At 44.7% G+C, this 23,330-nt stretch overlaps 1 protein-coding gene across 11 annotated transcripts in view; it reads right to left on the reverse strand.

Annotated features, from left to right (window-relative positions):
- sox5 (SRY-box transcription factor 5) overlaps positions 1 to 23,330 on the reverse strand; it is a 91,211-nt gene that overhangs the window by 23,474 nt on the left and 44,407 nt on the right. For 9 of the 11 annotated variants that reach the window (XM_030440053.1, XM_030440050.1, XM_030440052.1 and 6 more), the window contains exons 4-8: positions 22,823 to 22,909; positions 17,942 to 18,114; positions 16,630 to 16,698; positions 8,106 to 8,232; positions 4,711 to 4,796 (exon numbers count right to left, since the gene is read on the reverse strand). In XM_030440053.1, the coding sequence (XP_030295913.1) occupies positions 4,711 to 4,796; positions 8,106 to 8,232; positions 16,630 to 16,698; positions 17,942 to 18,114; positions 22,823 to 22,909 (542 nt within the window). The remainder of the gene's footprint in view (positions 1 to 4,710; positions 4,797 to 8,105; positions 8,233 to 16,629; positions 16,699 to 17,941; positions 18,115 to 22,822; positions 22,910 to 23,330) is intronic. The other 2 variants (XM_030440045.1, XM_030440046.1) reach the window with 2 other exon arrangements.

Here is a 23,330-nt window from a genome sequence, read left to right on the forward strand (position 1 = left end):
CAAACATTTCAAGTATTTGGGATATCTTCTGCGTATTCGTTTTAGTTGTAAAGAACATTAAAAAAACGAGTGGAAAAAAAGGTTACTGTCACTTAAAGCAAAGTGATTTTACTTTTTATTTTTAACTTTTTTTAACATTTGAAACCCTTTGTGGTGCCGTTTTATCACAACTGTCAATAAAGTAATTAAGCAGGCTTTCACACCGGCAATAAAAGAGGATTTTATAGTCATACATATAAAAAACCTTTTTCTTTACTCAGTATTTGCTGGGTAGAGGTAAGGCACATTTTCCCTGACTACAGTCACCCATCTCTGCTGTCTATTGATTTCATATTGATCCAGTTGCTATCACAAAATGACATTTCCCCTCAAACCCAACAAGCCTTTAGGACCAACAGGAAGATATCAACCCTGAGGCAATTCCCACATCCACGAAAATGCTTTGCTACACTCTTTCTCTCTTCCAGATAAGGCTTTGTGGAGACACGAGTTGCTCGATTGATTTCTCATTTACCTTCTGTCATCTGTTCCCATCTCTTTTTTCCAGTTTTTTATTTTTTTTTTATCCTCCCTCCCTCGCTCTAACTGCCTGTCTGTTGTTCGCCCGTCCGTCTCTCCGGTGTACAGTGTGGTAATCCAGGACAATATGTTCCAACATCTGCCTCTCCATATGATGCCTGACCCACGCCATTGACCCTCTTTATACCACGCCGCACACACACACATTTAATCTCTCTCACACATCCACCCTTTCCTCTTCCACTTACCTCCTTCCCTCCTATCTCTCTTTTTCTCTGGTTATCCTTTTTAAATGATCATCCTTCTAAATACCTCTCTGCTACTTCTGCCTTTTCACCTTTATCGCTGATCTCTCTCTTTTACCCAGATAAGTGCACTTTTCTTTTTTTTCTTTTCTTTTTCAGCTCTTGGCCTGTCCTCCTCAGTCCATTTATGTGATATGGATGATATCAATGATATCAAGGGTCAATAGGGAGCCAGATTAACATGCTCTAATGCACAATGTCACACTCATCCCCCAGATTAAGATACTAAATGCCAAACTTGTGTGTTCCAAAGCCTCTGCTGCCTTGAAAACCGTCCGTGGAGGATTCTGTGTTAAGCTCCCATTGACTATAAGTGCTACTCTTTTGATTTCTATGGAGGATGTTTTAAACATAGAAAGAGCTTTAAATCATTGAGAGTTTAATACATTTTTCTAAGAACTGCACTTAAATGAAAAGCTTTGAGAGTTTTCCATCCGATCTCCTTTCTATGTACATAGCTTTAATACAGTAAAATCAGAGTATCGCTGATTTCTTCCTTTATTCCTTTAAATGTAAGTGATGTTTACAAATATATTAACTTTAAACTACAAATATGGCTGTTCTTGTGATGCTGGTGATGTTATCAGGTTTATTTCTGCAGTTTTTATTAGCCTGCATCACAAATTGAAGGCACGGAACTTAAAAAAAACATGAGCATGTACCAGACAGGAAGCGAAAACAGAAGATGTCATCGAGTTGCATTATGGGAAATGCAGAGTCAGTGTTTCTGGGGATTTTGACCTAAAAATTGATACTATAAGTCAAGATATCTCATATTTTGCTGCAACAATTTGATGATTTAAAAGAAATGTACTTATTTTAAGTCCAACAACTTCAAAACATGGGCGATACTGAATTGCTGTAGTGCCCCTTTAAAGCCTGTTTGTTTTTTTGTGCTTTTATTTTTGGGGGGAAATACGAGGTAAATTGCCAAGTACTCAGTTAAGAAAAAGAGAAAGATCATTACAGGACTCCTGGGTAATAAAATTGTTCAATGTATTTGAAATTCAAATATTTAGTAGCTGTTTGTGGTCACCAGCAAGGTGCGTGGTGCAGCTTTAATGATGTCAGTAGGTACATAAAAAGGTGTGTTCGTATAGTTTGGTTTGTTTATTAGTATGAACTACTCAAATGAGTCTTTTGAAGCCTGTTGAAACTAAGGGTCGTGACCTTGAAAAATGTAATCTCTGAGATATGAAGTTTGTCACATATCACTAAAAGTCCAACATTAGTAACTGTCATATTCTTACCGCATTTAAGGATCACATTGTTCCTTTTGGACCCCAAAAATAACAACTCTAGTGTACTTTAACTATAAATACAAATGTTTTCTGTATTTCTTAAACATGTCCTCATTTTAGTGCAATTTAATGGGCGTAAGGTAGGAAACGGATGATGTGGCATTTATAAGAAAAAACATTTGTGCCAAACATTAGTGTACAGGAAATGACACAATATACTGAGTAATGTCTGCGTGTGTGTGGGTCTATTGTCCACGCTGAAATAACATATCTGTCAGCATGTTTCTGTGCACTTTTAAATGCAACTGGGAAGTTCATTATGTGCCCCATCTGAAAATCTTTCATTTTCTCTCTCCGTGCGTATGTGTGTGTGTGTGTGTCGGCTAAGTGGGTTCACCTGTGTCATCTCCGACAAAACCCACTCTGTTGCCGTGGCGACCTGAGGCCTGAGCTAACTGTCATGTCTCGTCTGGGCGACAGAAACACCTCCTTATCAAATGAGGGCGCGGGGACGATCCCAAAGGAAATCCATGCACATTGAGACATCTGTACTTGTGTTAGCCGGGGCAAATCCGTTTCTTTGTGACAAGCCTTAATCTCAGTGTGCGACTGTGTTTGTGTGTTTGTGTGAGAGACTGTGCGTGTTTTTCTGGGATGATTGTAAGAAAGAAATCTGCGAGTGAGATGTGTTTTTTTGAACTTGTTGTGTCCTCTCCCCTGCCTGCTGGTAAAAAAAAACAACAAAAAGAAATCCAATTGCAAGGTGGACAAAGCCGTTCAACTGGAGATTGAGTGAGTCTGAACACAGTCGAACATATGGACGGCTAGATTGAAGCAGTGATAACACGCAGAGGACATTATTCTCAGGCTAAACACACAAATGTCCTCTCTCACTCACACACACACACACACACACACACAGGCACACACTCGCGCAAGTAATAATGAAATCAGTGTGGACAGCGGGGTCCGTTCTCCATGACAGAATTACACGGCTATTCTGTTCTCCCTGTAGTGTCTAGCATATGGGGCAGCACGTTTGGCTGACAGGTGCAAATGTATTAAACACAGTCTGCCTAACCTTTAACCCATATTTTCCCATCATTCCCTAAATGTGTGAACAGTAAGTGAAAAAGATGTACAAGAAAATGTGTGTGTCGGTGCAGCTGTTTCTCTCGGATATTTCGCGTGTGTGTGTGTGTGTGTGTTTATGATAATGCGTGTCAAGGAGACATGAGGGCCAAGTGCAGCCTGCGCCGAGGCAGAGCCCGGCACCGGAGGTTAATGCGTTTCAGACAGGCGACTGGGGGGACGCCCGCGCAGGCTCTTAACCCCTGGAAGAGGGGGGCCCCTGAAGCCCATGTGGATCTGAGTGGAAGTGTGTGAGGTCTGGATGTGTGCGTTTTTCTGTGTTGGTGTACAAGCAGTGGCCGGGGAGGTAAGGACTACCACGCGATAGGCCACTTATTCTACATATGCAGACAGGAAAAAAGACCCAAGTCAGACTCATCCTCCTTATAAGTGGGATAACAGATGTTGACTCATTTGTTTTTATGGTTTTACCTCTCTGCGGTTTTGTCTCTCTGTCATCACTTTCTGCTTTCTTGCTTATTCACTGTTTGACCTCTAAATGTATGACACAGAAGCAGAGCAAACAAGCACACCTATATATAAATATATATATATATATACATAAACCTTGCCCCCTTAAATTTGACTGCGCTAAACTTTCACATAGCTTCATAATAGCAGAAAGCAGATAATTATACATCTCTATAAAATTCCTGTGCCATTTTACATCTCGCACAACATTACACATGGCTATTAAGTTTCATGCGTCTGGCATGTAGCTTTACTTTGTCCCATTATTTTGGCCGTAATGAAAAACCTCCTTAAAATTCGAGTGATATTCAGGGATTTTTGAACAGTTACAGTTTGTGGTGTGTTTCAGCAAAAAATATCTGCACATTGGGTTTATATTGGAAATTTGTTTGCATTTTTTGGCGACATGAAGGGAACTGACCTGCTGCTGTTTTATCTCGACAAGTGTGTTTTCCTAGTTGGTTCAATTCATGTCAGTACATGAAGGAAGTTGTGTTACAAAGGCATGACAGTTGCTTTAGATATGTAATCACAGTCAATAGCATTTTCTTTTTCTGTGTCTCCGATGTGGAGAGTAAAGAATGCCTGAATCACATATAAATACGCCTCTGTGCTGTTAAAAGAGACTGAAAATCTCTTCAGCATCACCCACACCCACGCCCACCTCTGACAGTCAATCTGAATATATCTGTCTCCTACTTCCTTTCGCAGGACAAAGCCAGAGGGGCTTGGGTTACACTTGTCAGTTCTGTGTGATTTTTGAGCTCTGATCATGGAGATCATGTTTTTATGGGATCACTCCACTGTCCACACTGTGACAGCTGTTCAGCTCCCCCTGTGGCTGTGTTTGTGGTCTTGTATAACTCAGTGGGCAGTATGTGGTGTGAACACTGTCAGGGTTAGAGGATTTATTCCCAATGAGACCACCTAAGTGAAAAAGAAAACTGAATGTTTTCATCTGCGGTATTGAAAGACTTGTGGTTGTTGTTGTTTTTGGTCCCTGATTCTATTTCTGAGGTCATGTGTCGATGCCGTGGTCTCACCTGGAGTTGTAGGGGTCCCAGGCCTGGTGTGGCAGCAGCAGCAGCCGCCATTGTTGTGGGGATGAGCTGGAGAGGGTAGGGGTCACCTGAAGAAAACCAGACGAGATCACACTTTTTAACATCTTTCACTTATGTTCAATCAAAATCTTCCCTCGCCCCGTCTTTTAATCTCCCTTCCACAATCTCGTCTTCAGTCTCTTTCTGCTCCCCCCCCCCTTTCCCCTCATCGTCCTGTTTTTCTCCTCCCTGTCATCCCTCTCATACCACCTTCATCCCTCTCTTCCCCTCGCCCATCAGCTCCCCTCCCCACCCACGACCACCACCTGAGTCCCCCTCTGCAGCTGTTAAAGCCGTCCTTTGTGTGTGCTGCCGGTAGGGCCTTAATGAAAAGCCTGATTGTGTGTCCTCCTCCTTAATACCCCTGACAAAGAGCAGCGAGGTGAGGGGATTCTGATAAAGCTGGCCCCAGCGCCGTAATTAAGAGCCGCCACTACCGATTGCTGCTCTCTCCTCCCTCTCTTATTTCCTCCCCTCGACTGTCTTTTCTCCTGCTTTGTAGGACGAGCTTTCAGTCTCTCTCGCCCGTCTCCCACTTTCTCCCTCCTTGAGTCCTTCTTGTTGTCATCTTTCTCTCTTCACAAGTTACTCTCCACCTCCATCCCCCCCTGTCAGGAATGATAAATCAAGACAGAGATGGGCGAACAGAGTGGAGGGGATGACAGAAGTGTGGAGAGAAAAGAACGGGTGTGGATTATTAGTGACCAGGTGCTGATAGGCCGTGTTGTAATTACTCCGAGAGAAGGGAGAGAGAAAGAAGGGGGGAGAGAAAGGTCAGAGATGAGGGGAGGAGGTGGAGGGTGAGGAAGGACAGATAGGGAGAAGAAAAGAAAGAGGAGGAGGGATACTGTACCTAATCATTCTTCTATTGAGTAAAACATGCCTGTTGACAGGTCTGATTTGTATGTGGTCATACCCACAAACCAAAATTTAGCACATGGAGGTCAGGCTTTAGACAGTGGTACTGCAGCGAGTAGAAAACTCGGGAATGTTCTCAGGGCTTGACCTTGCATTTCTGACCCCAACTTTCAGTGCAGCGGTCAGCTCCTCGGCTCTGTCAGGACCTTCCATTGTGGATGTGTGTGCCCGTCTAAGTGTGTGTGCACTTGGCGTAAGCCAAGACTCTCTTTCCGACATATTTTCCCATATAACTCTGTTCTTAAAAAAAAAAAAGAAAAGCTGAGACATTCTTTTCTCCAGCGGGGAGGGAGGGCAGGAGGGATTAAAGAATTATTTCAGGACTGTGTATTCTAGGAGATGGGTCTTTTCTCCTCGCTCCCTGGACAAACATGAGCTGGGTGGATATTTATGCTCCTCCTGGGGGTCGCTGTAACAAAGGGAGAAGGACGGAGGAAAGCAAACATGTTGCTCTTGGCTTGAGGACAGCGACCTCGAGGAGGAAATTTCTCACTGACAAACGGACCAAAGAGGGAGATGGATGGAGGGATGAAAGAAATTAAAATGTCATCGATATCCCTTTGGTGTCTTTTGTGCAATTTTAACATTTGTAAAATTCTCCAAGGAGTGCTTCACATGATATCATGATGATGTAATCAGGGTTATCTTGAGCTTAAGGTTCAACATTTTGCAAATAAAACCTATAATGAACTTGAGACTTTGAGTTTGAAAGAGCAGGCAGGGATTGTCTAAAGAAATGTGTGCAATGGGAAATGTAGTATCCAGTGTTTTTCTAGTTTAATCCATAGAACAGACTAAAAGTTAGCATATATCGGCCTCTACGGCTTCGTTTTGGATTATTCTACTTTTAAATCTGTCTCTTGTTAGTCCCCGAACTTTGTGCAATGCAGTAACACTAGAAAGGCCCATTAAATGCATTTCAGTGTCATCTCTACAGTGCTTGAAAAGTACAGGGAACTCAACAATCTGAAAAACCTTGCAGAGGCCATATGTGGAAGAAAACATTATGTTTGTATAATTTCTATGACTGAAGTGCTTCGAGATCACCAGCCTTCCCAGAACTGTTTATTTTTTATTCATTATTTAAATATCATAGCTTTAGAACAAAGGTCAAAGGCGAAAATCCGCTTCAAATTCAACTTTTTCAGAAAATGATGAACAAGTCGCACTAGATGCTGGTGCCGTTTAGAAACCTTAAAAACAGATTTAAAAAAGTCCTCAGTTCAGCTTTATCATGTTGTGTCAGTGACTTGGACAATAGACAAATTGTGTTTTTGTTCAACAAGTGTTCACACTGAACAGCCGTCCATACTGTGCAGATAAAAATCTATTCATATCTTCAAAGCGATGAAGCGCCGTGAGAATATGTCAGAGCACAATGCTACACATGTCCTATTTAGAGCTGCAGCACCAAACTACATCAACTCAACAACAACTTTGAAAGTTGCCAGAGAGTTTTCTCAGGGGCGGCCCAGCCTGGCGCGGAGTGCCAATCCGGTTGGAATTGGCGGAGGCAGTGAAAAGACAAGCCCACCACTTGACAGGGTATTTACGTGGGCAGTGGGCGTGGGTGAAGATGGCACTAATTAAAATGGAATGGACTTGTTTGGGAAGCTGTGAAACTCTAAGGGGGTGTGGGGGGGGGGACTGGGTGTGCAGTGCACGCGCTTGCATTTGTGTGCACGTCTGTGTCTAAGTTTTTTTTTTGTTTTTTTTCTTGCGATATCACAAAGCAATCGCTGGCTGCCTGGACATTTGTGTGTGTTTGTGTGTTAGTGTGTGTGGGCTGTATTGGAAACATGTTCTGGCTGCGTCCTGTGTTAATGTGAGGAGAACCTGGGGCAGGTCACATTACCACCCTCCCCCCCCCCCCCCCCCCCCCCCCCCCCCCCCCGCTAACCCCCCCATCGTGCATTTATTCCCAGCATCCCCTGGCAAGCACCAACCACTTTTTTTCTCTATCTTTCTCTCTCTGTCTCTGTCTCTCTCTCTCTCTCTCTCTATCATGGTAAACAACACATTGCCACACAGCCGGAGCGTGATAGCCAAAAAAAAAAAAAAAAAACCCATGTCCTGCAGGACGCCTGTATTTTGTTGCTTTTATAAATCAAAAAATAGACAAGACAAAAGGAAGGAGCCAAAAGGACTGAGCGAGAGAGGGAGAGAGAGAGAGATAAAGAGAGAGAGATTGAGAGTGTAAACAGGAAGGGTGTATTTGGACTGGTTTTTCTATTAAGAGAGAGATGTTGTTGTAGGGGCGAGCTCGTCTTTTGGGAAACAATCCGACTCCCTGTGTGGGAAAACGGTCAGACTCTACCTTGCTTGGTGAAAAACGTTTGAAACATTGCACATAGAGAGAACTTTTACACTGAAAGTTGCACCTATTCACAAATGTGTGTGTGTGTGTGGATGTTACTCACTGCAGCCAGGCTTGTAGTTGAAGCCAGGGGGCATGAGGAAACCCTGCTGGGCCGCAGCCGCCGCCAGCGTCCTCTGGTCTGGAGGAAAGACAGGAATCATCAGTGGTGGGAGTTGGCCCTGGACCTGCTGATGAAGGAGGGAGAACGGGGGGGGAGAAAGGGGGAGAGAAGAAAAAGAGGAGGTAGAGGAAGAATGGAGAGAAAAAGGGAGAGGAAAACATGAGCATCCTTGGCATCTTTTTGAGTGACCGCTCACAGACATGCACGGAAAACAACACACCAATGCTAAAAATAGCGCTGTGAATGTGTGTATAGCCTTAAGTACCATTCTGAAGACAGTTACATCTGAATTACATCATAATAATTTCTCAGAATCATATGCATTCAGGCTCATATATACATATTCATAGAATTCACATACAACACTAATGAAGTGCTACACATACGCACACTGTAAACACCCGTACTCTCGATTCAAAGACAAAAACGCAACTCATGAAGAGAGTTCACAAAACTCTCACAACAGCTGGCCCTTTCCTTGTATTTGGAAGATGATGTTCTCTCCCTTCTCCCCACATCAATTCCCCCCTCCCCAGCAACCCAAACACACCGACGCACACACAAACGCGCAGACACAGCCCTCTGTGCGCGCCCGTCGGCAGAGAGCCATATGACTTCACAAGGTTTCCAGGATTTTAAAAGGAGAAGCAGAAAAAAGCTCCTCCGATGGGTGGCTTTGGCAGGGACGACAGGAGAGGGAGAGAGAGAGAGAGAAGGAGACAGAAAGAGAGAGAAGTAGGAGACAGATGGTTGCACTAAACAGCGTTCTGCCAAAAACAACACACAAAGACTTGCGTGTGATGGACTGACTGACAGTTTGAGAGGAAGACAGGAGAAGACGGAGCGAGGAAGTGAGGAGGAGATGGAGAGTGGAAAAAGGTGACACGAGGAGGAAAATACGGAGTCTTCTCGACCTGTAAGGAGGTGTAAAGCTGGTATGATGTAGAAGCCACAAATATGTGGAGAGGGAAGGAGCTCGAGCCAAATTCCTTGCAAATTTTCAGCAATTTTCCAAAAAGTAAGAACAAGAAAATCAATGCGTTTTCTATAAACTACTGGGCAACGTTTTGGATGATACTAATGGAGCCTCAGTAACTCTTCAGCTATACAGGTGCCTCAAGCTTTATGTGTTTTCTTGCTTTTGTTGAAACATGCAGTGTTTTTATTGGCCACCGGTTCTGTTTTTAAATCATTGGGCATGGCAACAATACAACAATGTAGCGCCTACGCTGTACTGAAATAAAATAAAAAAGAAGAGACAGGTCTTGGAAAATGATCACTTAGTTAAGAAATCCGTTTCATCACTCCTGCACTTCTTCGCTTTATTATTGAAACGATTTGATATTCAGGCATTTTTTTCAATATTTTTTTAGACTCTCCGTGTGAGTTTTAGTTAAGGAACTTTAAAAATGCCATACAAACAGATGTATGGAAAATAAATGTTGACATAAGTGTTGAACTACATGTGTTGAAGTAGAGTAGAAGAGTATTTGGCCAGATGTTTGGTCTCTGCAAAGTATATGACTGAGTCAGATTGGATTAAAATCAAAACTTCTTAAACTGGCCTACAATAAAATTAAAGGATGGATTGCTTGCCACAGCAAACAACCAAAACAAAATGAATTAAAGTTGCACTCCAGCAAATGCATTTGGCACTTCTGTGAAGTTGGGATGCTTGTGAGAAACAAATTGTCAAAATCAAAGCTGAGTTTCACCCCTTTGTTTACGCCACACTCCCAAAACTTTGGATCCTACATTTCCCATAATCCAACTTAATAAAACTGGTAGAGTGCCCCTTTAAATCCAATCTCTGACAGGGTCTTGAGGCCCTTTGCCTTAACCTCTTAGCGCAAAGTATTTTTTCCCTCGTCTCAGCTCTCCTCCTCCCCTCCTTCTCCTTCCTGTCTCTGTCATTCTGCCAGGAGGGCAGCAAAGAAAAAATAGCTGCATAAGATAATGGACAGGTAAAAGCTGTTTGATGTGGAAAATTGATCTGGAATGATGAAAATGGCTGCACAATCATAGGGATGCGGCGGTGCCACGGTACAATCAGGCAATATCTCAGCGACACGGACACTTGAAGTGGTTAGTGCTCGAGACAGGTAAATAGTCTCTCAGTGCTTACAGCCCTTTCCCTGCCTGTGTGTGTATACTCAAGTTTCCCTCAGTGTATGCATGCTCCTGTACTGTAAACACCTATGTGTGTGTGTGTATGTGTGTGTGTGTCTCTCTCCTCCCCCCTCCTTCCTCCTACTCCTGTGTGTCGGCATGCGGCAGCCAGCAGCACTGTAATCAAACTATCAGTGCGCAGGGGAATAGCGCTCTCTTCAAGCGGCTCCTGTTTCCCCCTTACACCAAAAACAATAATTACTCCACCATTTTGGTAAACCATAAACCTGCGTGCCGCCTGCGCCACACGATCAGAAGGGAGAGGCGTTCCAGTGCGATGCTCGGACAGGACCCCCGCGGGGACGAATCACAGACAGAACAGTTCCGCTTTGCCTTTCAGGCCTAATTGGACATATGCTGGAGTGGAGCTGGCTAGCAATACTGTAATGTACCGTAGGGAGGAGGAGAGGAGGGGAAAGGAAAGGAAAGGAGAGGAGAGGAGATGGGGATAAGTCTGTGGCAGCTGTAATACATACATATTGTATATAGACACACTGGCATATATATTGTATGACATCTGTGTGTGTGCACATGGCTTTGCTTTCTTCCATTGCAAATGAAAATACAGTCTTTTTTCCTAACACATGACAAAAGCCTGCACACAATAGGACGACATTAATCAGCCTAAAGAACTGTTGCACAATACACGCAAGTCTTCACAATGGGATAAGAAGATCAAGCAACGCAAGATATGAACAAAGTGGCACGAGACAGACACAAAGGAATTAGAACACAACAGAAATGTACGGAGACAAAGTAAGACAGAACGGTTCATGGAGACTCCTTTCCTCCTATATGTTGCCATTATAATGAAACCAACATAACAGCAACGTGTAAGAGGGAATGTGTGTGTAACAGCTGTTGAACACCAACACAGGCTAAGCATGGTCAATGGCATACACACACTCTGACCTTCACAAACACACTCATATATATGAGGCAGAAAACATGGGTCGGATGAGGTTGAGGGAGAAACTTGGTGTGTGTGTGTGTGTGTGTGGAGGGGTGAGGAGGGTGAGGGAGCTTTGTCCGCTATCTGATCATATGATACTAAAGTGGATGTGTCTCCCTCATAGTAGCCCCCCCATGTGCATTCCTTCCTATTTACATTCCTATACCATGTGCGAAAGGACTTAATCTGATATTTCTCCCAATATTGGTTATACAATAATGCAATACCTTAAAGTGGATTATGAGCTCTGTGTGCAAGCCTCGTGATCATAGTGTAAACTCTGAAGCTGAGGGGAAGAGAAGCGAGGGAGAGAGCTCTCCCAAATCAGAGAATAAGAAGAATTAGAGACAAAGAGATGCATTGACAGAAGGAAAGAAAAGCCTGTGAGAGAGAAGTGAGGGTGAGAGAAACAGACAGAGGGAGAAGTGAGAGCGAGGCCAGATCTATCAGACAATCTCCAGATCCCACATAAAGGAAAAGGCACATCTGAAACAGCAGGCGCTTTGGGGAATAACGCACTCCTCAGCTTCTCTTTCACATCAGGCCCAAAGTGAACATGAAAACCTACAACGCACACAGACAAAACATCACACTGCTGCTACTGTAGGCTGCCGACGTGGAGAATAAGGGGCTCTGCTTTTCATCTGCAAACCCCCTCCTCGTCCCAAAAAGAAAAACCTGGAGCAAACAAAACTGGAACTCAACTGAAAAAAAAAAAAAAAAAAAATCCTCTAATCAGCGGTAAGTGAATACAAAACAAAGAAAAATACTCCGAACGGAAGAAAGAGCACACACATATATATAAAGAAAATGTGTGAAAGTTTTTCTTGAGAACTTTCACAGGGGCAAAGAGGACAGAAAGAAAGAGAGAAGTCGACAATTCACCCTGGCGAGAGAACTTCTCAGCAAATAAACAGCAGATAGACGGAACAGAATGAACAAGAGAGGGAGGAAGAGGAAGAGAGACGGAGAGGGGAGCAAGAGTTGGATAATTGGCAGCGAGTCGAGGCTGCGTTCACCACGCGCCAGGCGGCACAGCTTGAACTTAAAGCGCCGCTGCGGCATAATGAAGATGTGGCCGCTAATTAACATATGGGGTGCGAAACAGGTTGGTTGGCACGCGGCGCGCTAAAAACTCCAAGGTAAAGTTATTATTGGGGAGTAATTAGCTCTATGAAGTTAATGCGCCGAACAATAGCTGCCAGCGCCGCACAATATGGCTCGCATCTGAGCGCGCGAAAAAAATAGCCCCCGCTAAAGTGCGAGTCCCACAGCTAAAATCTGTTGGCGACCATATGCTCCGGCAATTAATGCAAGACCTGAATGACCTATTGCTAAAGAAGGGACGTGCGAGCGATAGAACCAATAATTAATTTGGAGAGAGAGAGAGAGAGTGAAAGAGAGAGAGAGAGATAGGTGGCTTTTAATATTAGTCCATTAACTTTCTATGGACAGGGGCTATTAGAGGTCACCCTGCTGTGAATGTAGAGGGCATGGCTCATGTCCCAATGGACTGAATGAGCACGCGTGCACACACACACACACACAGGTGGGTCTGAGTGTGGGTACATTAGAGAGAATGTACGTGAGAGAGGGTGGGTCTCGGTGAGAATGGCTGGTTATGGTCCGGTGTGTGAGTGTGTGCATGCACGTCGACATGTAAGGAAAACACAAATTACACTGGTTGCAGTGTAATGAGAGTGATTAAACAATTACACAGGCAATTGGGTTAGCCGCTCCTATGCACAGGCTGCAGAGGTGGTGGTGTGAGTGCAAGTATGCCGTATACTGTACGTGTATGAAAAGGAATGAAAATCAATTACGGTTCTCGCTTTTGTTTTTGGCATTTTCCTCCTGCAGAATGAGGCGTATTCAACGCGGACAGAAGGTGTGACTAAATCAGGTATTATTACACTTGGAGGTGTGTGTGTATGTATATGTGTGTGTGTGTGTGTGTGTGTGTGTGTGTGTGTGTGTGTGTGTGTGTGTGTGTGTGTGTGTGTATGTCTGATTGAGTTACCAGTCTAGGTTAACCTTAATTGAGAGCTTGTTAGCCGCTGTCGCCGCCGCGTCTGGCCTCTCTTAAACTAGTCAAAGCATCAGGTGGCTTTAGTCATTTTGATTCTATCTCACTTGTTCTTCTCTGTCTCCCACCAACAGCCACAGCGCTGCTTGATGAGATGAAACACAGCCAGAAGCGGTAAAGAGGTAGACACACACTCGACGGCGCGCGCGTGTGTGTGTTTTGGTTGAGTGAGTTTTGATTCATTAGGCAGGACACACTCGTGTCCCCTCATCCCTCCGCTTCAAATATCCTGTACATTGTGAGCGCGTGTGTTGCCTCAGTTCTATGAAAAATGCGTGCGTGTACTCAAGGTAAGCCCTGAGCTGCTCGGCAGGTGAGCTCCTTTCATCCCCGTCGCGCTTCCTCGCGCGGCAGCCACACTCGTCCCCGACAACACCGGAGGGAGCCTTGGAGACAAGTCGTTTAATTAGAATGAGAGAAGAAGAGAGGGAAAGCAAAGAAGTGTGAGGAAATGTGCTCACCCCTTTGAGCTTAACAAGACGGCCCCTAGCAGGGGGTAGGAGCGCATGTGTGTGTGTGTGTTTTGTCTGTCTGCTTGTCTTTATGTGCACACATGTTTTTGGTTTATAATTCTTAGGAGAGCAAGTTGTGTTATACCCTCAGATTGGCGTAAAGTTTTTCAAAGGGAAGGTCATTTTTCCTGGTCTTTGCTTGCCCTGGGGGAGATGTTTAGCTTCAGGGTGTTTGTATTTAAATTTAAGATTAAATTGTGGATTAAGTTTTCATGGGTTAAGGTTATGGATAATGTATGGTAAGGGTTTATGGCCTAGTAAGGGTTAGGATTAGAGGTTTAGTCCGGATAAAGGTTCAGGACTTGGATGAGTTGGAGCAGACCTCCCTCAAACAGCAAAGCAACGTGAATGTGTGTGTAACACAATGAATGGATCATAATTGATGCTAACTCATTGATAATTCCAGGTACAATTAATTAGTCACAGCAATAAAGCAGCCAATCGCTGACTTGTGAGCACTAATGAATCGTGTGCGTGCATGTGTGTCCTATTCATACCGTATGTCATTAGCTTGTGTTGCTGTCATGTCTGCCTCGGCGAGTGCCACTGGCCTAAATAGTGGACGCAAACACACATTTAGCTAGCTCGTTTTGGGTTTCAGGGTGAGAAAAAAAATAGGAAACCGGACGCGAGGACAATAAATAATTTGTCCTCCTTTCATGAGGGATGTGTGTCACTCTCTTCTCTTTTTCATGAGCTTGATTATTCGTTTCATTTCATCACCTCTTCCAAGTGGACGGTTGAAAGCATTCTTCACAGGCCTTTGGGGGGTTTGGGCCTAACAAAGCCAAGGACGCAGACACACACAGACACACACACACACGAAGGGACAGCTGAACTCAGCCTCGTTAGGGGGAAATGCAATCACAAGGGGTTTATCATACAGACACAAAACACACACACACACACACACACTGAACCTGGTGCCCTCTCTCTGGCAGGCCATTGTATTGTGGGATTGTGCGGACAATCTCTTCATGAATGATTAAGCAGTGTATTTCTCGACCAAGTCTTTGATGATGAGTGTGTGTTTGATCATCAGGCATGTGCGCGCAGCTCTTTGCGACCGCTTTCGATGCGTGTGTGCAAGAGCGCTTAAAGGCGTATATTTCCGTATGTTTGTCCGTGTTTGTGCATACTCGATATGTGCGATATATGCGAATGCGTGTGTTTTTGCGCTCCTGCGACGAGCCCCTGTTGATTGTGTCCCTCTCTTAACGAGGCTGCCTACAGCTGCCCCTGCTTGTGAGAAACTATTGTTGGGCCCGCTCAATGGAGGGACGCTTGTTTGGGAAAAGGTTGCAAAGTCATGGGAAAAGGGAGCTTTGTCTCGGCGGGGTCGTGAGGGAGTGAATCATGAGCGGACGTGTTTATAGCTTAACACACACAGCTGCGGAAAACACACACACACACGCACGCACGCACATATGCACAGATGAAGAAATGGACGCTCCAGAATGCACAGAGAAATCCTCAGAAGCAAACATGTGCGCTCTCTTATTTTTTTGTCAAAGACACAAAACCCGAACAATTCAGAATTTAACTCACACACAAAGCAAATAAACACAGCTGCTTTACACAGAATCGGGGACACACATAGACACACGTCCCACACACATGCTATCACAAGGTCTCTTATCACACAAACTGTGTATGGCTAACCTCTCGGGGGGAAAGGGAATGTGTGTGTGTGTGTGTGTGTTCCCTCTTGGACAGGGTGTCTCTTTATGATACAAAGCCCGGCTTTCTCAGCTCAAAATTCAGTGTCATCTGCTTTTACAAAGGCCTGGGCTATTCGTTCCAAGCCACCTGGACCAACATAGAGGCTCCAGTGTAGCACCCAAAAGGACAATACTTCCATTTTTAAGTGTTACATACATACCCACCCATTTTCTAAGGAGCTGAAGACAGAGATTCACATTCAGAGGGACTTAGCTGATTTACTTTGCTAATTTCTTTTTTTCTATACAAGATTACTCACTTCTGTCGAAAATCTGCATGATTAGATTTGTTTAAATCTTGTTCATAACAAATAGGCTCCAAATACGAAGTAAACTTAGTTTGCATTTCCTAGTATTTTCGTGTGAAGGGAATTCCTCCAGTGGATGCCAGCTTGATCAGGAGGAAAATGTGCGTTCCAGCTGGTGGCTAATAACGATGTCCGTTAGCTATCATGTAGTTGCCATGGCACTCATTTAAGAGGGTGTAATTTGACCTTATTCTAACATTCGATGGCTACAATTCAATCCGTGGAACGAATTAACCTGCTGTTATCTGGATTTTCTAAAATGTTTTTGTTGCTTAACTGAGCCGATCTACTGTTATGTCTGTAAAAACGCCTTCACAATCACTCGAACACACAATGGATTAAACATAAAAAGTGTACTTCACTGAAAGTTTGATGGGATTCATATGATAAAAACTTAAACCATACATACTGTACGAGCCAGCACCCGACTTCTGATTTTTACAAGCAGGCTGACCACTTTAAAGTGATTACATAGGTTGTGTGTGTATGTGTGTGTCTGTGTTAGAGGAGGTAGAGCTACTATAAGGCGACGCTGATTCAGGCCCCAAATGCTGATGGCTGAGCAAAGAAAAGCTGCAACAATCACAATCACAAAATTGTGGCCCTTGTAGACACACATCAAGTCACATTCATACACACACAGATACATGTACAGTTCGAAGGATACATACACGTGGATGGACACACGCGCACACACACACGCAAACTGGCCTCACCTGGATTTGCTGCTGCAGGAGGTTGATTTTGTGTTGCTGCTGCAGAAGCTGCTGCTGTTGCCGGGCAATCTGAGGGACAGAGCGCACCACAACACATTATTAGAATGTTTATGCAGTGTCTGTGTGTGCACGCGTGTGTTTTGGTGTGTGTGCAGGGCCTGTGGGAGATGCGACACATCTGCAGGTCTCCCAGGCCCCAGTTGCACGACAGAGGGTCGATGCCCTGGTATGAAATATTAAAGAGCTCATCTCATCTGGACTCAGCTCACAGCCAAACGGACCACAGAGTCACACTGACACACTTTGTATTTCCAAGTCCATCAGCTACAATGCTTTAGTCTAATCAACAATAGATATTTTGTCACTTTGACACATTTATTTACTCTTTTTTCTTGTTTTTTTTTTCATGTAATTTAATTCAGTTTTGTAAAATGGCACTACTTTTAGATCTATTTCTACTGCTTCTGCAGTCTTAAAAATAATTTACTTCTGCACAGAAACACTCCAGTGGCTCGCAGAGTGGAATGGAAAAACAAGAATACAGTATCCACGTACAGTACATTCAAATACAGTCAGACTTGCTGGTGCATGCTGGTGCAGCCAAGGGCACTGTCAGGCACTGTATTTGTCACAGGTGATTTGTCCTCACAGACGTGTGTGTGTGCTGTTCTCTTTTTAGCTTTCCAGAAGCTAAAAAGCACAACAAAGAGGGAAACCCTTCTCTATGCAAATACATGGCAGACATTCGCCTGGGAGCCTGAGTGTGAGTGTGTGTGTGTGTGTGTGTGTGTATAAATGTATGTGTATGGCTCCGCTACATCCGCTCTAACACTACATACCCTCAGCTCATTCCTGTGCAATGTCCCTGTGTTCATGCTGCCAAAGGCGCATGTCTCTGGCTGTGTGAACACTGTACAGTACGAGATGTGTGTGTGTGGGTGGGTGTGTGTATGGGTGTGTGTATGTGGGTGTGTGTTTGAAATCCTGCGTGATTTGTTTCTCTCCAACCACACGTCAAATGTGAGTGAGGGTTCATGATGACCATATGTGATGTTTATGTTTGTGTGCATTTGTCTGTAATCCCAAATCAGTACCCAGTCATGTGCCTTTGCTTAACATTTCCTTAAATATAATCTTTTGAAACATGGTGGATAAGAATAAAGAGAAGAAAGTCTTAAAAGGTGCTGATCTGAGATATACCAAATACTTTCATTTAAAGCCAGATGTGGGATGGATTTTCTCCTGTGCAGCGTACACATACAGTACAAAGCATTTACAAATGAAGCCCTTAACATGCAGTGTGCTCATCTACCTGGTCCTGCTGCTGCTTGGCCAGCTCCATCTGCTGCCTCTGCTTCTCCATCTGCGAGGCGGCCAGCTTCTTCTGCTCCTCGTGGGCCGCCAGGAGCTGCTCCCTCAGGCTGCTCAACTGGCCAATCATGCCCATGAGCTGGCGCTCTTTCTCCGCCAGGCTGTCTGGGGTACCTATGGTAAGAGAGAGAGGGGAGGAACAGGGGTCAAAGGTGAGATGGTAGCACTTTGAAGAAGATTGTAAGACTCGGTTGAGGTTACGCTCTGAAACGCCATCATTAAAAAGGAATGTTTGGTCGGATCTAGACTAAGAACAAATGTTCGATTGTTCATGCATAATTTGTAAGCAATTATAACTTCACATTTTATTTTTATTTTTCATTTTGTGCACACAGCAACCTCCAGTTCTGGCTGTTGACAAACACATGAATAATAGTACTGCATACAACAGTGTTTTTAGCCATTTATTACATATAGGTATATTACTTATATAGTGGTTATAAATTATTTAAAAAAGGACGAGGTAAAAGAAAAAAAAAAAAAAAAAATCTAAAACTGGGACACCATGCTGAGTTCTTCTTCTCTGTGAGGTTTTCATGGCTATCCTGAGGCCAGAAAGGCCTTAACCTGAGGTTAAAGGTCAGAGGCATGAAGGAGAGGAAAGGAGGAGGAAGGAACAACAACGTGGTGTAAAACTATCCACGGCTTGTTGGCCAAGCTAAAATATGTCTGGTTAGGGGGTTTAGACGGTAGGAGGGGGCACGTCAACGGAAGGTGCATTTGGCGATGTGCGTATGTGCGCCGCAGAGTTGTAAAACCAGATGTCGACTTATTTTCCTGGGCGCAAGACGGCCGGCAGTGATCACTCGAGCCACATCCATCACTGCTTTTATTGCCTTGTTGAAATCAGGAAAAATAAATCTGGCTGAGGAAACATTTGTAAACAGGCAAAATGTGGAGGCAAAACAAATGGACAGTGTGAGCCAGATTCATATGTTTAACAAACAAAATAAATCTTCAGCCAGGTTTGAAAATTTACATTTCTTACTAAAACTTCCAGGAAAAATATAAAGGGATTTGACTGGCGCTGAATTTTGGGTAAATTTGGAGATTGGTCTATCAAGCTGTACTTTGTGTGTGTGTGTGTGACAGAAAGAGAGGAAAAATAAGAGAGAACGAGGGAAGGAGAGTATGTCTGGTCTGTGTTTACCCTGCAGTCAGCCAACCTCCTGCTCACATTTAGCATGGCCTGACCTCTGACCTCTCAGATCCTGACATACCAGCTCCATTACACACGCGCACGCACACACACACACACACACAAAATTACACATACACAAACACACTTCCACACGAGACCTAAATCATTCAACAGGATGTAGTTAGAGAGAGGCACATTGAGGCACAATCAGTGTGAGTGTGTGTGCCTATGTCTGGTCATATGTACCAATGTTTGCCTACATGCCTTCAGTGTGTGTGTGTGTGTGCGCATGGACGTGCATGTGTGGAACAGCACAATCCCCCATTGTTCTTCAGCTGCTACCTTTAACAGGGCCACATTCCTGCGCCAGTCAAACCAGATGAGGAAGAGAAGAGGAGAGAAAGAGAGGGAAAGAAAGAGCGACACAACAGGGGGATGAAAGGGGGAGTCAGGAGAGGGGATGTAGGGAGCGAAGGGCGAGGGCTGCTGACCTGGCCTTTGACTGCTCGGGAAGGTGAGAGCCATCCATTTGTCCTCCCTGTTGGTGGCATCACCTCCTTGCCCCCCCAGCCCCACCCTCCTCTCCACTGCCCACCGACACCCCTCCTCCTCCCTCACTTCCCTCCGCACTCCATCCATCCGCCAACAATGAACAATAAAGGCAACTGTCGGGAGCGCTGGCCGCTGGAAAAATAAACACGCCGCTGTCCTAACTCACAGACCCACCTTTGTAGAGCCAGAAATGTGTGTGTGTGTGTGTGTGTGCGTGTGTAGCCAAAGCTGACCAAGACAAGAAAGAGCCTTGTGTTAAAAACGTTAGACCGTTCAAATGGGGGGTGAAGAGGTGGGGAGGAAGGGGGCAAGGGGGAGAGAAGAAGGATAAGGGGGGGGTTGCAAAGGTGAAACGATTGATCAAAGGAGTCTTTCTTGTAAGGGGTTCTTGTTGGGGTTAACCCCCCTCTACACACACACACACACACACACACACACACACACACAAATCCATGCACACGTACAAATGCAAACATAGTAAAACTGGGCCGCTTCTGTGCAAAACAGTGCGTACGTTGAGGTGGAAGGACATTCCTTTAGTTAGGTGTGTGAAAACGAAGACAGCCTCTCCATTCTTTTGCTACAAGCTGTTCTCAATCCGCTCTCAGCTGTGGATCTTTTATCAGCAAACCAGAGTATTTGCAGTAGACGAAGGAGAATCCAAGAAAACAACACGCTTCCTAACCGAGATGAGTTTACACTCCTACGTGGACCAAGCTGCCTCTTTCCCTCCCATTCAGACTTTGAGAATTTCTGCGGTCGCCCCATAAATCAGCTCGCGTTGGCTTGTTTCCTCAGCTGCTGCCAGGCGGGAGGGTGGATCGATAACTGGTTTCCTCCGTCGGTTTACACACATTCCTCCTTAGGCAGATTGCCGCGGCCCGCGCTCACCTACGAGCCCGCCGAACCAACTCCAACCCTCTCCTTTTCCCTCGCACACACTTGTGCGTGGCGTAATTAACCAATTTGTAACAATGTTATACTTGTCACCTCGTTCGCAGGGCTAATTAATGACCCCGGCTGCATTGGTAACTCCCCCCTGGTAAGGCGGGAGGAGCGGGGATGAGATGGCTGAGCAGGAAGGGAGAGAGGGGGGAGGTGCGGGAAGGACTGAAGTGATAAGACACAGACATGCTGGTGGAGGAGAGAAGATGATGAAGGAATGATGTGAGGGAAGAAGGAGAAGAAGAGGAGGAAGGGAGATATGCTGCAGGGAGGTAGACTGCAAGTATAAGAAGTCTATTCAGAAGGATATTTACATGGAGACTTTAACACAATTACTGCAAATAATGGAATAAAGTTAATATCAAGCTGATAAAATTAACGTTTGATTAAAGCACTTACTACTTGGTTAACAGTAACCTGATTTTCCACTAACTCAAGTTTACTTGATTTGGCTGACTACATGATTTTGTAACCAACAGAAGATATCTTATCATTTCTGCTTCTCATACTGGAGGGAACCTGTTTAAAAGCTCATGCAGGGCATTGTGGGCAATAGTTTATGAAAATGTGAATTAAATGATATAAAGGATATTCTGATTTGGTGAAATGGCTGCAGCCATCGTTGGGCTTGGGTTAAAATTTTTCCTACAGTATAACATCATGGAGTGCCGAACCAAGCTGATGCTGTATATAAGGCTGTCGTGCAGTGTGTAAAGACGAATGAGGGGCGATTCAAACGGAAAACCAAGAGTTTACGAGCTCGCTCTTTCTTGTCACTCTCTGATAGCTCTGATAGCAATGACACTATATACTGTGGGGATATTAAAGTCCTCTGAGTTCCATACTTTTGTGTGTTATGTGTGTGTTGCTATGTGAACCACATGGGGCCTTTTTTGTCGATGTTGCTTCTCAATAAGGCTGACGGAGCGGGAGGCAGTGGCTCAAAATCACTTTGTTCCCCTCACAAAGCTCTTCAATGGAATTCCATGGGGGGGAAAAAAGTCAAGGGACAAATGAGGGCAACGTGTGTGTGCGCGCACACACAGACACACACACCCCGATACGTTCAAACTGTTAACACGAACGGGTGCATGAACACTTGACTTTCCATATAGTTCTCTTTTTTCCCCACAATCACAGGCACAAGTTCACACACATTGTTATGTAAGCACCATCTAAATGGACTCAACTGCCATTGGCACACATACTCACACTACCACTGCACAAGCACACACATGCAAACATACATACCCCTGATATTTCTACCCAGCTGTTGCTGTGTGGTGCGCCAAGCGGGACGCCCCACACAGAAATGTCAGCACGGCGGGGAGCTGGGAAAAGGGGGTTTGATCAATGGAGCCCCCCTCTAGACGGCCATGCCGCTCCGCAAGGCTCTTTGATTACATATTGCTTTGCCTCCTAATGAAGCTCAATTACTGGAGGAGAACGACAGCTTTGCCCTGGAGTTACAGGGAATAATAGCTTAGACTCCTCCACCACTCTGTCTCGTTTCTCTCTGCATCTTTTTTCTCCCTCTCGCGCTCTCGTTCTGTCTCAGGCTGATTCTTGCTCCTGCATATTCACAGCGCAGCTCTCTTGTTCCGCTTTTTGTTTCACTTGGTGCCCTCTGTCCTGGCCTGTCTGTCTCGCTCTGGGATGTTAAGAAGGGTTGATGTGGATAAAATGGGTGATTAACACCAGGATTAACACAGAGCTGATGGACCGGTGGAGACGTCATTGACTCGTTGGTCAAACACGAGACGTAGCAAGCGGCTTGGTTCAGTTCATTTGAGTTCAGTTCAACTCATTCAGTCAATACCAGTTTAGCTCGGTTCAGTTCAACTTAACCTTGAACCAGTTTTTCTTTTATGTTCACTCCCTTTACTTACGGGCTCATGGCCTGGAGGTTTTACCTAGGCATGATATTTATTGCAGTTTTAAGGGTAATTTGGGCTGATCATTAATGATCAACTAACATGTGAGTGATTGCATTCATGATCCAGGACAGTGTGCATGATGTGAAAAAGTTTCATGCAAATTGTTTTTTTTGTTTTTTCCCCTGTATGTCGACAGGCTTTCAAGACACTAAATACTGAATGCATTTTATTCGATGGGGGAAAGCTACAACTAGTTTCCTAACAGCTAGATTAAGTTTAGGTCTGTTGTTAGCTGGTTGTACCATACCTTTAATTTCTCCGATGTGCCCTGAGCCCATGGCCAAAAGTTTATCCTTCCAGTCCTTTGACAACAGCCTCTCAATGCTGGGGGCCTCTGTTTAAGGGAGGAGGGAGGAGGGGGGTGGGGGGTGGAGGGGGGGTTGCAGAGGAAAGAGAGAGAGAGGGATTCAGTTGGCTGGCCAACATGACAATAAAGCTCATTTAAAGTCCATTTGCTGTAATAAAGGCAGCGGCAGCTCAGCCTAATGGCCGCATCAGCAGGAGAGAGAGGGAGCGAGAGGGAGAGAAAGGTGGAAAGAGAGAAGCTGATAATCGAAAGAGAGGAAATCTGAAGAACAAAAACAAGTGAGCAAAAGGGAGAGAGCGAGAGAGGCAGCGCAAGATAAAGAGAGAGACAAGTGGAGGAGAGAGGGAGAGAAAGAGAGAGGCTTTTTCCCTCTCACCTGCTGCTAGAGAATCATTAGCCCTGTGGGCCCTGAGACAAAGAGGGCCTTAATGCACCCGCCACAATGGAC

Source organism: Sparus aurata, chromosome 14, assembly GCF_900880675.1.
Source record: "Sparus aurata chromosome 14, fSpaAur1.1, whole genome shotgun sequence".
In the NCBI taxonomy this organism is placed as follows: domain Eukaryota; kingdom Metazoa; phylum Chordata; class Actinopteri; order Spariformes; family Sparidae; genus Sparus; species Sparus aurata.